Source organism: Chenopodium quinoa, unplaced genomic scaffold, assembly GCF_001683475.1.
Source record: "Chenopodium quinoa cultivar QQ74 unplaced genomic scaffold, ASM168347v1, whole genome shotgun sequence".
NCBI classification, from domain to species: Eukaryota; Viridiplantae; Streptophyta; class Magnoliopsida; order Caryophyllales; family Amaranthaceae; genus Chenopodium; species Chenopodium quinoa.
The window spans coordinates 1372347-1388777 of NW_018742211.1; the positions used below are offsets into that span (position 1 = coordinate 1372347).

Below are 16431 nucleotides of genomic sequence, written 5' to 3' on the forward strand. Positions count from 1 at the left end.
TAACATCTTGTTCAATTAGCTTTGTAGAATGTATATAACATTCATTTCATTCAAATAGCTTTGTTAGAATGTGTTTGACTTTCATTTGATTTAGTTAGAATTGTTAAATGTGTTTGTTTTTAAATTGATTTAAAAAGTTTTTTTTTTTTAATTTGGTAGACTTTTATTTAATTTAATTAGCTTTCTTAGATTGTCTTTGACTTTCATTTGATTCAATGTTCTTTTTTCCATGCATTTTACTTTTATTTAATTCTCAAAGCTTTGTTTGAATGAATTTGATATTCATATGATTCAATTAGCATTGTTGAATGCATTTAACAATCGTTTAATTCAAAATGCATTGTCCAAATGTGTTTGACTTTAATTTGATTCAACTAGTTTTGTTAGAATGTGTTTGACTTTCATTTGATTCAATTATCTTTACTGAATACATTTTACTTTCATTTGATTCAAAAAACTTTGTTTGAATATGTTTGAATTTCATTAGATTGAAATAGCTTTGTTTGAATGTGTTGGAGTTTCATTTGATTTAATTATAATTGTTAAATGCATTTGTTTTCCAATTGATTGAAATTCTTTGTTTAAATGTGGTTGACTTCAATTTGATTCATTTAGCTATATAAGAAAGTCTTTGAATTTCACTTGATTCAATTAGCTCTTTTGAATGCATCTGACTTTCATTTGATTCAAAAATCTTTGTTTGAAAGTGTTTGACTTTCATTTAATGCAATTACCTTTGTTTGAATGTGGTTGACTTTCATTTGATACAATTTGCTTTGTTAGAATGTCATTTACTTTCATTTGATTCAAAAAGCTTTGTTTGAATGTGTTTAACTTTCATATGATTCAATTAGCATCGTTGAATGCATTTGCTAATTATTTTAATCAAAAAGATTAGTTTGAAAGTCAAAGTGTTTGACTTTCATATGATTTTATTAGCATCGTTTAATGCATTTGACAATCATTTGATTCAAAAAGGTTTGTTTGCATTTGTTTGACTTTCACATGATTCAATTAGGTTTTTTTAATGCATTTGACTTTCATTTGATTCAAAAAGCTTTGTTTGAATGTGTTTGACTTTCATTTGATTCAATTAGCTTTGTTTGAATGTGTTTGACTTTCATTTGATTCAATTAGCTTTGTAGAATGCATTTGATTTTCATTTGATTAAATTAGCTTTGTTGAATGCATTAGACTTTGATTCAAAAAGCTTTGTTTGAATGTGTTTGACTTTTTTTTTTTGGAAAGTAAAATTTTATTACCAAAAAGACTTCAAAGCATGAGAGTACATCAAAAGCTAATGGCTAACACAACAGCCAAAAAAACCAAACAAACCAAAGAACACAAGCCAAGGAACAAACGTTCTAGCCACCTTCTAGGAAGGGTTCTAGAAATGATGAACCAAACAAGGGTTCTTCTACAATCAATGGAGAGTAACTACCCTCTAGGAGGGCTGAACCAGACCAGAGGAGCAGGACAAAACAAACAAACCACAACACAACTAGCCTTCAAAGCTAAACACTCAGGAAACAAAACCTGACATCAAACAGTAACCTTAAAAAACTCAGAAAATCAATTAATGTCTCTCAGGTTCAGAGCATCTGCAAGAGACTCTATAAACTACATTCCTGAACACATTATCAGCAGGCTCACAGATTCCATTGAACATAGTATTGTTTCTCTGGATCCAAATGTTGTAAACAGCTTCTGCCAGAAACGTCAGATGAAGCTTGCTGTTAGAATTCGACCTTCTATAGTTTTTAATTTCCCAGTCAACTTCATGGTTGAAATCTTGAACAGTTTATTGGCATCTCAGGAGGTGTAACACTTTCTTCCAGATTTTACTAGAATAGCTGCACAGAAAGAAAAGATGCTGCACAGATTCATTATCCTACAAACACAGCAAACAAACAGGGTCACAGACAGGATTCCATTTGAGGATTCTATCCTTTGTAAGTAACATATTCCAATTGGCAAGCCATAAGACAAAAACACTCCTAGGGGTTGCATTATTATTACAGATGATCCTTTTCCAGGAAACTTTAGGACCCTGAGCCCTGATCTTATCATAAATCTTCTTGATTTGAACCCTATTGTTCTTCATCACAGAGCTCTAACCCCCAATGCTATCAATCAAGCTCTTACACTTCATGATTCTCCTGAGAACCCAAGAACTCTTCTTAGGAATAGTAGCATCCCAAAATACAGCAGATTTGAAATAGTATGCATGTATCCATTTGACCCATAGAGAGTCAGATTTGTGAGTGATATCCCAGAGAACTTTACAAATTGCAGCAAGATTCCACTCACAGAGAGATATGATATTCCACCCTCCACAAGACTTAGGCAAGCAAACAGCATTCCAAGCAACCAAGGCCCTCTTTGAAGAACTAGAAACACCAGTCCATAGAAAAGCCTTAAACCTACTCTCAATCTCTTTCATGATCTTCTTTGGCAGAATGAAAATTTGAGCCCAGTATGTTTGAATCCCAAATAGAACACTCTTAATGAGTTGTAACCTGCCAGCATATGAGAGAAATCTGGAAGCCCAGCCATCTATTCTACTGGTTATCTTTTGAACCAAGGGTTTGCATTGTTGAATGGTTAACTTCTTTGAGGAAAGAGTGACCCCAAGGTATTTGAAAGGCAGAGAACCAGCAACCATGCCCAAGCATCCCAAAAAAGATTCTTGACAAGTCAGGTCAATACCTCCAAAGTAAACCTCAATCTTATTAAGATTGGCACTTAAACCAGAAGCTTTAGAAAATTTCTGAAAAGCTCCAAATAGTAGCTTAACAGAACTAACATCAACTCTTGCAAACATCAACAAGTCATCAACAAACATTAAGTGAGTGATAAGGAGCTTCTCACATCTGGGATGAAAGTTGAAATCAGGCACCTTAGCAAGCTCATGAAGACACCTAGACAGATATTCCATTTCTATAGCAAAAAGGAAAGGAAACATGGGATCACCTTGCCTTAGCCCTTTCTTTGCCTTAGAAGGAGTGGTAGTAGAGCCATTGATCAAAATAGAGAAGGACACTGAAGTAATACACTCCATAACCTAATTGACAAAAATATAGGGAAACCCGAGCGCAAACATCACAGCTCTAAGAAAACTCCACTCAATGGAGTCATAAGCTTTCTTCAAGTCAACTTTGATCATACACCTTGGGGTGATGTGTTTATGAGTATAACCTTTTATTAGCTCAGTGGCAAGCAAAATGTTATCCCCAATGTGTTTCCCTGGGATAAATCCAGCCTGAGCTAAGTCAATAATCTCACCAACAACCTGAGACAACCTAGCTGTTAAGATTTTGGAGATGATCTTGTATAAAATAGTACATCAAGCAATTAGTCTAAAGTCCTTCACATAGGAAGGGTTTTGAACCTAGGAACCAAAGTGATAGTTGTACAGTTCCACTGAGCATTCAAAGTACCAGTTTCAAAAAAACCAAGCACATCTTCATAAATTTCCAGACTAATAATATGCCAAGAATGCTTGAAAAATCTTGCATTAAAGCCATCAATTCTTGGGGCTTTATCATCAGAGATTCCTTGCATAACACAGTCAATCTCAGAGGTAGTCACAGGCCTAATCAGCAAGTTCTGAGCTTCCTGAGAGAGATGATTTCCAGATCTCATAGTGGTCAAATCAATAGCATCCAGATCGGGGGAGCTAGATCCCATCAGAGACTGATAGAATAAAATAACCTCCTGCTCAATTTCAACAAGGGTCTTAAGCAAAACACCTTGATCAGTCAGAATTGAGTCAATCCTGTTCCTAGCTTGTCTCTACTTCATCAGAGAAAAGAAATATTTAGCATTCGAATCACCAAGCTTAATCCACTCAGCCCTAGCCTTTTGCTTATAAATACTTTCCTGAACAGATCTCCAATATTTGAGCTTGTGAATAGCTAAATCTTCTTGCACTACGAGATCAGGGTGAGAATCACAAACCATCTGTTCTTGGATATCAAGAACAACTTGCTGGGCAAGATCAATTCTCTGATCTATATTATTGAAAAAGTTCAGATTAAGTTCTTTAAGTCTGCCTTTGAAAATCTTACACTTTTTCCAGACCCTACTCATAGAATTCCCATGAATCCCCTCACTCCAAACCTGTTGCATAGTGTTCAGGAAATCAGAATGAGTGAGTAGGTGGTTTAGAAACCTGAAAGGCTCCCTTTACCAGGAGAGGAAGGAAAGATCTCATACATGAGGGGGGTATGATCAGACAAAGAAGGGGGAAGATAAATAGCTTCAACATTTGGAAATTGCTCCAACTAATCACAATTGACCAACCCTCTATCAATTCTGGTCTGAGTCCTAGGTCCTGAATGTGCTTTATTGGACCAAGAGAAATAGGGGCCTTTACTCTTGATCTCAACAAGGCTCATTTGATCCACAAAATCTCTGAAATCCCTTACTTCATAATCAGAGACCAAGCTTCCATTAATTCTATCATTATAATGCAGGATAGAATTGAAATCACCAATACAAATCCAAGGAGAAGACACAGGACCAATATTCCGGATACCAGTCCAAAGCTCTTTCCTATCATTAATGTTATGCAGCCCATAGAAAAAAGACACAGCAACCTGTCTATTATAATAAATAGTGCAAACAATACAGTGAATAAACTGAACATGGATATGAAGCACCTCAATATGAACTCTGCCACTTTTCCAACCAAGCCAGATTCATCCCTTCCTAGAGACAGAATAATTGCAAATCCAATTAAGGCAATGAGCAATTTTCTTTTGAATTCCAACCATTTTCTTGTGTTTAACTCTAGTTTCAAGCAAGCAAATCACATCAGTTTTAGTCCTATCCAGTAGCTGTTTAACATCAGCTACTTTACAGGGATCGTTAAGACCCCTGATATTCCAAATAGTGAGAATCATTGCTGTGGAGGGGGCCCACCCCCGATAGGTTCAGCAGCCTTTTGAATTTGAACAAAGTCGGTAGTAAGATCATCAGGCAAAGCAGCATACCTGTTAGTAGTTGACACAAGGACAGTAGGTACAACATGCTCTTTCGCCTTCTTCTTCACAGTTTCCCAGGCTCCATTCTCCCTAGATAAACCAGAATCAGGTCTTCTCTTTTGAACCCAAAATTTCTTCTAAGGTTGAGTCTGAGGAACAGGTTGGCTCTGAAGAGGCCTAGTCTCCTCACAATTATGACCAACCTTGTTACATTTCACACAAAATGGGGGGTCCATTCATATATAACAACTAACTCCACTACCTCACCCTTGGGACTCTCAACCCAAACAGACTTAGGTAGAGGTTTTGTAATGTCAATCTCAACCAACAACCTAGCAAAAGAAACTCGAAGTTGTCTTGAGGTGCATTCATCTGCACAAATAGGCACCCCTATAGTGCTACCAATCCTGCTCAAGGTTTCAATACCCCAACAGTTAAGAGGAAGATTAGGTAATTTAATCCATAAAGGCACTGTGCGTAGGATTTCAGCATTGAAATCAAACTTTTCAGACTAGGGCTTGACTATGGCAGGCTTCCCATAAAACATATGAGGACCACTTGCCAAAACTGAGTTCAGATTATCCTGAGAGCACAAATTAATTATAAAATACCCTTCATCATGCCAATAGACCTCAGGATTGTTGTCAAAACCCCAGTCATTTGCAATAAAACGATTAACAGAAGCAGTTGTAGGATAAAACCCGACAACATACAAAACCACTACATTACTCCATTTCCTATTTCCTTCCTCAATTTCACTAATAGGGAGAACAACATTACATTTACCATTTTTGATTTGAGGAGGAACATAGGTTAAAGAAACCCCTTTCGCAGTTAGTTTACCATTGAACATCCTATTTTCATCAAGGCCATCACCCTTGAATCCAGACTCATCAACATGTCCAATAGGGGGGAGATCCCCTTTTGAGACAGACAGAGTAGCAGACGAGTCAATAGCTTGATGGTTAGGCAATGGAATAGTAACCGGGAAAGGTGATGTTCCATTGGATTTGGCCCCAATAGAACTAAAGTTTAGAGCTAACATCTCAGCATCACTTCTTGTGATCATCCCAGCTGAACGATGAACTAATCCTGGAGCAGGGGTATCGAGCTCATCACCTTCATCAAAAACCTCAAGAACAGAAGAAACCCCCACAGAGGAAGGAGCAAACAATGATTCAACTATCTCATTTAATACCTTGGAAGGGGCTGGGGTGGACTGCTTCTTTTTCCGAGCCATTGCAATCGATTTAGTGAAAGAAACCAGCAAAATCAAATCACCATGGACGAAAAACTAAGCTTTCTCTCTCTAGGGTTTTTTTCTCTAGGGTTTAGAATGAATGTAAAATGAATGTGTTTGACTTTCATTTGATTTAATTAGCTTTGTTGAATGCATTTGATTTTCATTTGATTCAAAAATCTTTGTTTGAATGTGTTTGACTTTCATTTGATTCAATTAGCTTTGTAAAATGCATTGGACTTTCATTTGATTCAATTAGCTTTGTTGAATGCATAGGACTTTAATTTGATTCAAAAAGCTTTGTTTGAATGTGTTCGACTTTTATTTAATTCAATTAGCTTTGTTTGAATATGTATGAATTTCATTTGATTCAATTAGCTTTGTTGGATGCATTAGACTTAAATTTGATTCAAAAAGCTTTGTTTGAATGTGTTTGACATTAATTTGATTCAATTAGCTTTGTTTTAATGTGTTTGACTTTCATTTGATTCAATTAAAATTGTTAAATGCATTACATTTTAATTTGATTCAAAAATCTTTGTTTGAATGTATTTGACTTTCATTGGATTCAATTAGCTTTGTTTGAATGTGTTTGACTTTCATTTGATTCAATTAACTTTTTAGAATGCATTTGACTTTCATTTGATTCAAGTAGCTTTGTTGATAGCATTTGATTTTCATTTGTTTAAAAAAGCTTTAATATGTTTGACTTTCATTAGATTCAATTAGCTTTGTATAATACATTTCACTTTCATTCGATTGAATTAGCTTTATTGAATGCATTTGACTTTGATTTGATTCAAAAAGCTTTGTTTGAATGTGTTTGACTTTCATTTGATTCAATTAGCTTTGTTTGAATGTGTTTGACTTTCATTTGATTCAATTAGCTTTGTTTGAATGTGTTTGACTTTCATTTTATTCAATTAGCTTTGTAGAATACATTTGACTTTCATTTGATTCAATTAGACTTGTTGAATGCATTTGACTTTCATTTGATTCAAAAAGCTTTGTTTGAATGTGTTTGACTTTCATTTGATTCAATTGGCTATGTTGAATGCATTAGACTTTTATTTGATTCAAAAGCCCTTTTTTGAATGTGTTTTCCTTTCACTTGATTGAATTAGCTTTTTTGAATTTATTTGAATTTTATTTGATTTAATTAGGTTTGTTAAATGAGGAGGCTCGGCCTGCAAGCTCTAGCATACTCTAGTAGACAGCGTAACCAATCCAGCTAAGTTATTTAATTAGAATTGTTTAATGCGTTTGTTTTGAAACCAATTTTAAAAGCATTTCATTTGATTAATTTAGCCTTGTTGAATACATTTCACTTTCGTTTGATTCAAAAAGCTTTGTTAGAATTTGTTTGAACTTGATTTGATGCAATTAGCTTTGTTTGAATGTGTTAAACTTACAATTCATTCAATTAGCTTTGTTGAATGCATTAGTATTTCATTTTATTCAAATAGCTTTATTTAAATGTGTTTCTCTTTCACTTGATTTAATTAGATATTTTGAACGCATTTGATTTTAATTTAATTCATAAATCTTTGTTTGAATGTGTTTGGCTTTCATTTGATTCAATTAGCTTTGTTTGAATGTGGTTGACTTTCATTTAATTCAATTAGCTTTGTTAGAATTTCATTGACTTTCATTTGATTCATTTAGCTTTGTTGAATGCATTTGACTTTTATTTGATTTAAAAGCTTTGTTTGAACGTGTTTTACATTTATATGATTCAATTATCATCGATGAATGCATTAGACAATCATTTAATTCAAAAACCTTTATTTGAATTTGTTTTTCTTTCACTTGATTCAATTAGCTTTTCTTAATGCATTTGACTTTCATTTTATTCAAAAGGCTTTGTTTTAATGTGTTTGACTTTTGTTTGATGCAATAAGCTTTATTCAATGTGTTTTACTTTCATTTGGTTCAATTAGCGTTGTTGAATGCATTAGACTTTCATTTGATTCAAAAAACTTTGTTTGAATGTATTTGAGTTTCATTTAATTCAATTAGCTTTGTTTGAATGTGATTGACTTTCATTTGATTCAATTACCTTTGTTGAATGCATTTAACTTTCATTGAATTTAAAAAGCTTTGGTTGCATGTGCTTGACTAACATATTATTCAATTAGATTTGTAGAATGTATATAACATTCATTTCATTCAAATAGCTTTGTTTGAATGTGTTTGACTTTCATTTGATTTAGTTAGAATGTTAAATGTTTTTGTTTTTAAATTGATTCAAAAAGGTTTGTTTGCATTTGTTTGACTTTCACATGATTCAATTAGGTTTTTTTAATGCATTTGACTTTCATTTGATTCAAAAAGCTTTGTTTGAATGTGTTTGACTTTCAATTGATTCAATTAGCTTTGTTTGAATGTGATTGACTTTCATTTGATTCAATTAGCTTTGTAGCATGCATTTGATTTTCATTTGATTAAATTAGCTTTGTTGAATGCATTAGACTTTAATTTGATTCAAAAAGCTTTGTTTGAATGTGTTTGACTTTCATTTGATTCAATTAGCTTTGTTAAATGCATTTGACTTTCATTTGATTCAAAAATCTTTGTTTCAATGTGTTTGACTTTCATTTGATTCAATTAGCTTTGTAGAATGCATTTGACTTTCATTTAATTCAACTAGCTTTGTTGAATGCATTAGACTTTAATTTGATTTAAAAAGCTTTGTTTGAATGTGTTCGACTTTCATTTTATTCAATTAGCTTTGTTTGAATGTGTTTTAATTTTATTTGATTCAATTAGCTTTGTTGAATGCATTAGACTTAAATTTAATTCAAAAAGCTTTGTTTGAATGTGATTGACTTTCATTTTATTCAATTAGCTTTGTTTGAATGTGTTTGACTTTCATTTGATTCAATTAGCTTTGTTGAATGCATTAGACTTAAATTTAATTCAAAAAGCTTTGTTTGAATGTGATTGACTTTCATTTTATTCAATTAGCTTTGTTTGAATGTGTTTGACTTTCATTTGATTCAATTAGCTTTGTTGAATGCATTTGATTTTCATTTGATTCAAAAAGCTTTGTTTGAATGTGTTTGACTTTCATTGGATTCAATTAGCTTTGAGTGAATGTGTTCGACTTTCATTTGATTCAATTAGCTTTGTAGAATGCATTTGACTTTCATTTAATTCAATTAGCTTTGTTGATAGCATTTGATTTTCATTTGTTTAAAAAAGCTTTAATATGTTTGACTTTCATAAGATTCAATTAGCTTTGTATAATGCATTTCACTTTCATTCGATTGAATTAGCTTTGTTGAATACATTTGACTTTCATTCGATTTAATAAGCTTTGTTTGAATGTGTTTTACTTTCGTTTGATTCAATTAGCTTTGTTTGAATGTGTTTGACTTTCATTTGATTCAATTAGCTTTGTAGAATACATTTGACTTTCATTTCATTCAATTAGACTTGTTGTTTGCATTTGACTTTCATTTGATTCAAAGAGCTTTGTTTGAATGTGTTTGCCTTTCATTTGGTTCAATTGGCTATGTTTTATGCATTAGACTTTTATTTGATTCAAAAAGCCTTTTTTGAATGTGTTTTCCTTTCACTTGATCAAATTAGCTTTTCTGAATGCATTTGACTTTCATTTGAATCAATTAGCCTTGTTAAATGCATTTGACAATCTTTTAGTTCAAAATGCTTTGGTTGAATGTGTTTGTCTTCCATTTGATTCAAATAGCTTTGGTGTAATGTGTTTGGCTTTCATTTGATTTAATTAGAATTGTTTAATGCGTTTTTTATAAACCGATTTTAAAAGCCTTTCATTTGATTAATTTAGCCTTGTTGAATGCATTTCACTTTCGTTTGATTCAAAAAGCTTTGTTTGAATTCGTTTGGCTTTGATTTGATGCAACTAGCTTTGTTTGAATGTGGTTAACTTACAATTCATTCAATTAGCTTTGTTGAATGCATTAGTATTTCATTTTATTCAAATAGCTTTGTTTAAATTTGTTTCCCTTTCACTTGATTTAATTAGCTTTTTTGAATGCATTTGACTTTCATTTAATTCATAAATCTTTGTTTGAATGTGTTTGGCTTTCATTTGATTCAATTAGCTTTGTTTGAATGTGGTTGACTTTCATTTGATTCAATTAGCTTTGTTAGAATGTCATTGACTTTCATTTTATTCATTTAGCTTTGTTGAATGCATTTGACTTTTATTTGATTTAAAAGCTTTGTTTGAACGTGTTTGACATTTATATGATTCAATTATCATCGATGAATGCATTAGACAATCATTTGATTCCAAAACCTTTGTTTTAATTTGTTTTTCTTTCACTTGATTCAATTAGCTTTTCTTAACGCATTTAACTTTCATTTTATTCAAAAGGCTTTGTTTTAATGTGTTTGACTTTCGTTTGATGTAAAAAGCTTTATTCAATGTGTTTTACTTTCATTTGATTCAATTAGCGTTGTTGAATGCATTAGACTTAAATTTGATTCAAAAAGCTTTGTTTGAATGTGATTGACTTTCATTTTATTCAATTAGCTTTGTTTGAATGTGTTTGACTTTCATTTTATTCAATTAGCTTTGTTGAATGAATTTGATTTTCATTTGATTCAAAGAGCTTTGTTTGAATGTGTTTGACTTTCATAGGATTCAATTAGCGTTGAGTGAATGTGTTCGACTTTCATTTGATTCAATTAGCTTTGCAGAATGCATTTGACTTTCATTTTATTCAATTAGCTTTGTTGATAGAATTTGATTGTCATTTGTTTAAAAAAACTTTAATATGTTTGACTTTCATTAGATTCAATTAGCTTTGTATAATGCATTTCACTTTCATTCGATTGAATTAGCTTTGTTGAATGCATTTGACTTTCATTTGATTCAAAAAGCTTTGTTTGAATATGTTTGACTTTCATTTGATTCAATTAGCTTTGTTTGAATGTGTTTGACTTTCATTTGATTCAATTAGCTTTGTAGAATACATTTGACTTTCATTTGATTCAATTAGACTTGTTGAATGCATTTGACTTTCATTTGATTCAAAAAGCTTTGTTTAAATGTGTTTGCCTTTCATTTGATTCAATTGGCTATGTTGTATGCATTAGACTTTTATTTGATTCAAAAAGCCTTTTTTGAATGTGTTTACCTTTCACTTGATCCAATTAGCTTTTTTGAATGCATTTGACTTTCATTTTATTCAATTAGCCTTGTTAAATGTATATGACATTCTTTTAGTTCAAAATGCTTTGGTTGAATGTGTTTGTCATCCATTTGATTCAATTAGCTTTGGTGTAATGTGTTTGGCTTTCATTTGATTTAATTAGAATTGTTTAATGCGTTTTTTTTTAAACCGATTTTAAAAGCCTTTCATTTGATTAATTTTTCCTTGTTGAATGCATTTCACTTTCGTTTGATTCAAAAAGCTTTGTTTGAATTTGTTTGACTTTGATTTGATGCAATTAGCTTTGTTTTAATGTGGTTAACTTACAATTCATTCAATTAGCTTTGTTGAATGCATTAGTATTTCATTTTATTCAAATAGCTTTGTTTAAATTTGTTTCCCTTTCACTTGATTTAATTAGCTTTTTTGAATGCATTTGACTTTCATTTAATTCATAAATCTTTGTTGGAATGTGTTTGGCTTTCATTTGATTCAGTTAGCTTTGTTTTTAATGTGGTTGACTTTCATTTGATTCAATTAGCTTTGTTATAATGTCATTGACTTTCATTTGATTTATTTAGCTTTGTTGAATGCATTTGACTTTTATTTGATTTAAAAGCTTTGTTTGAACGTTATTGACTTTTATATGATTCAATTATCATCGATGAATGCATTAGACAATCATTTGATTCAAAAATCTTTGTTTGAATTTGTTTTGCTTAATGCTGAGCTCCGGTACCCTATGATTGAAAAATTTGGGTTGGCCCTCTACAAAGCAGTCAAGCGGTTGAAGCCCTATTTCCTGGCTCATCCGGTAACTGTATACAATGATCAGCCACTCAAGCGCCCAATGACCACCATAGAGTCATCCGGTAGAATGATCAAATGGTCTATTGAAATGCAAAGCCTGGAAATAACTTTCGAACCCAGGCGGGCAGTGAAAGGTCAGGCGTTTGCTGACTTCATTGTTGAGATGACTAGGCCGGTGCAACCGGAAAATCCTAATCAGGTTTGGAAGCTGTTTGTAAACGGTAGTTCTACAGCAAACGACTGTGGTGCAGGCGTAATTTGCCATTCTCCGGAAGGGGATAAGTTTGAATACGCACTGCGGTTTAAGTTCTAGGCCTCAAATAACGAAGCAGAATATGAAGCCTTGCTAGCCGGCATGCGTATGTGTAAGGCAGCCGGAGCAAGAAAGGTTGAAGCCTGCTCAGACTCTCAATTGATCGTTAGCCAATACCACGGACTACGAAGCCACCCATCCAGCTATGGTCAAATATCCGCAGGCGGTCAGGGAAGAGGCTGCGTCACTTGATGAATTCCATTTGATTCAAGTGCCACGGTCTAAAAACAATCAGGCGGATGCGCTCTCCAAATTGGCATCATCCGCCTCCTGCGACGCGCTGAGGACAGTCTTTTGGGAATTCATGGATAAAAGAAGCATAGATCATGATCCCATTGGAATTTTGGACCAAAGCGCCACCTGGATGGATCCCATCCGGGCTTATCTGACAGACAGCTCTTTGCCAGATGTCCCTTCAGAAGCAGCTGCGCTCAAGAAGCGAGCTTTGAGTTTTGTTATGCACCAAGGAGAACTTCTCCGGAAGGGACACTTACAGCCGTTTCTGAAGTGTGTAACCCTAGAAAGGGGAAAGGAAGTCTTGGAAGACCTGCATGCGGGCTTTTGTGCCTCGCATATAGGCGGCAGATCCCTGGCTAAAAGAACCAAGCGACAAGGATATTTTTGGCCCACTCTTGAGCCGGATGCCATGGACTTGGTAAAGAGGTGTGATAAGTGCCAACAGTTCGGCCGGTTGATTCATCGTCCGGCAACGGATCCCACAGCTATACACAGTCCGGTCTCGTTTGCAAAATGGGGGATGGATATCTTGGGACCTTACACACCTGCTTCAGGCGGTCGGCGCTACATCTTGGTAGCCGTAGACTACTTCACCAAATGGGTTGAAGTAGAGGCGGTCAAAGGCATAAAGACCAAGGATGTGATCTCCTTCATTTGGAGAAACATCATCACCCGGTTTGGGGTCCCTATGTCTATGGTCTTCGACAATGGTCCTCAGTAAGATTATCTCAGACGGCATTAAGAGGAAAGTTGAAAGGGCTGGTGGTCTATGGGCAGAGGAGTTGCCTCATGTCCTTTGGGCTATCAGAACAACTGAGAAAGGGGCAACCGGTGAAACCCCGTTCCTTATGACATACGGCTCTGAGGCTGTTATCCCTATTGAGCACTATAAGCCAACTCTCCGTGTCATGTTGTATGATGAAGAGGCCAATTAGGAAGCCATGCGTCTTGCCCTGGATGCTCTTCTAGAGTGAAGGGGCAACGCCGCCTTACGACAAGAGGTCTACCGTCTGAGAATGACTAGAGCCTACAACCAGCGGGTACACAAGCGGCCCTTGAAAGTAGGGGACTTTGTACTCTGCAAAATGGAGGCAACCGGTAGGGCAAATGAGCAGGGCAAGCTAACCCTAAATTGGGAGGGCCCCTACCGGATTTTTGAAGAAGTTAGAAATGGCACATACTACCTTGAGACCCAAGACGGTAGGAAGTTGCCTAGAACTTGAAATGTAGACAACTTAAAAAAGTACTACTTCTAAGAACTGTAAATCTCTTGTAATTACCGTATGATTAATAAAAACAGTTCGGTTCATTACGTTTCTGTATACCTATGCCATGTCTTGTGCTTAACATAAGCGGCCTTCATCGTTTAACTTTTCATACGCCAGGTCTTGTGCTTAACACAAGCGGCTTTTATCATTTAATTTTCATGCGCTGTCTTGGGCATTACCCAAGCGGCACATCCGGTAACGCCCATACGGGTGAATTCACTGAAGAGAACACCTTTTGGGTGGTAAATTGTTCTAGTGATCAAATCTTAGGCGGGTATAATAATTGGAAATCAAGCCGATTATTTCCGCCTGAATGATCCATTGCATCAAAGAATAGCTGACTAGCACTCCCAAAAGTACAACCAGCTTTCTCTTTGAAAAGCAGTACCGATAGAAGCTAGCCTCGAAAAGGGCAGCCGGTACTTCCAATACATCTAAACCACCGTCTGCCCCTTTTAAAGAGGCAGGCGCAGGATAAATATGTTAATACTAACTCAATTCTACGCAAAAGCACCTCATACGGTTCGCCAACAATTCTAGCTTTGAGCACCTAACGAAAAAACGCAGCCGGCAACCTAGCAAAACAAAATCTACACGGTAGTTAAAGCCGGTAGTACGTGTTTAAATATCATCGGTCTCTAACCGGGGGCATATGGATAGCCGTGTGGCTGAGCTCAGCTCTTCCAGTCACCTATCCGGGGGGCAATATACCCAACCCCACTCCGTCTCCGCTTTAAACAGCAATAGTACTTGAAGAAATTTCTAAGCAAAATTTAAAGTGAAAATAAGGATAAATCATTCAACAAAACCGGCACAACCGGTGGGAAAAAATATATATTAATATTCAAAGTAAAATACAATGGCAGAGTAAGCCGACTTATCCGGCGCGATTACAAGATAATGCACGGCGCGCAGGCCGAGAGGTCGTTGCTATTTTATCTGCACGGTCACTCGGTCCTCTGGAGCCTGATTCCCTTCCGGGTGTGACGGATCAATGATGGACGGAGCCAGGAGAACCTTCATCTTCAATCACCTCCTCGTTAGCAGTCGCTTCCTCCTCCATCCTCTTGAACTCCGCCTCAACCCACTTGTCATAGGGTCCAGGCCCCGGCTGACCCTCCTCTTCAGCCAAAATGACAAGATCTGCATATTTGTAGGCGAGCTCCCAGACGTTGTAGTCTGTACCCGGATGGATAATAGAGAATGCCCTCTTCATCATGTTCTCGCAGTCTTGCTCATTCTCCTCAATGAGCCGGCTCTGTTTTGCCTCAAGGTAGGTCTAGAAGTTGACCTTTGTAGCAGCCGCCTCCTTGATCAGGCGGTCATTATCTTGTTGCAGGCGAGTGCTGGTCTTCTCCGCCTGATCCAGCCGTTTGACGGGCTCCTCATGTTCCTTGAGCTCCTTCTCGACATTGTCCAGCGCCACCTTGAGATTGTCCAATTTGACTCATTGAGGGCCTTTTGGAGGGTCTTGACCTGGTCCGCTTGTCGCATGATTATAGCTTTAGTTTCTAAGTCATGCACAATCATTGAATATTCAGCAACGTTATGTGAGTCATCCGCAGAACGTTTGGCTCTCCTTACCTCCTCCTATTTGCGTATGTAGGCCTTCTTGAGCCCTTCCACGCGCAGCAGTGCCTGTAACAATACAACCGGTGTCAGTAGAAAAACCGAATGTGCATACTACAAATAAAATGTCGGGTGGGTACTTTCAGCTTACATCAGCTAGCTCAACCATTACACGGTCGGCGTTGAAGGTGTTGATTCCAGGAATCGCCTCCTTCTCGTCCCGAGGGACGGCTTTCAGCATGGCCCGGGCATACTGAGTTGCATCCGACCAGAGGGAGGAATTATCTACACCAGAAACAGACGGTGAGAAAGCTGCATATGCTTCGCCTATAGATTGTCGGCTGATTGGAGAATCTCCCGGCTGAGACTGAGAATAAGACTTAACCCGCATGCGTAGGTCAAGCAGCGCGAGGTTGAAGGGAGTGGTACTTTGTTGTTGGAGACCTCTCTAGCCTCCGTCAGTATAATGACCGATTGAGGTCCTTATTGGTATGGCCTCCTTTGAGGTCGCTTCAGCAGTAGACCCGCCTGGGGTCTTTATTGATTTGCCGTCGGTAGAGGGTCGGGCGGTGGATGTGGTCTTCTGCACCTTAGATGCAGGCTCCACTATAGTCGGCCTTGGCCGAATCTACTTTTGCAAGGAGCGAGGAGTTTTGCTCCCATCTTGAAATGAAGTAACAAACGGTCAGGCGGAGAAACGAGCAAAACGGGAGTAAAGCAAACAAATCAAAGAAAAGGCTGACGGTCTAACCTTCTTAGCCGCCTGAGCAGCAAGCTTTTTCTCCGGATTCTCCTTTCGGATGTCTGAAGCCTTCCTAGCTGGCGTTTTCTCTGTTGGCAACATGGTCTTTGCTTCTTCTGC

At 36.2% G+C, this 16431-nt stretch overlaps 1 protein-coding gene across 1 annotated transcript; it reads right to left on the reverse strand.

Moving 5' to 3' along the window:
* Window positions 1-1437: 1437 nt before the first annotated feature.
* On the reverse strand, window positions 1438-2104 carry LOC110733787. The gene is made up of 3 exons (XM_021913848.1): window positions 1900-2104; window positions 1625-1791; window positions 1438-1536 (listed from the first exon to the last, which is right to left on the reverse strand). Exons 1-3 carry the CDS (start codon window positions 2102-2104, stop codon window positions 1438-1440), a joined length of 471 nt encoding a protein of 156 aa, XP_021769540.1.
* Window positions 2105-16431: the final 14327 nt, after the last annotated feature.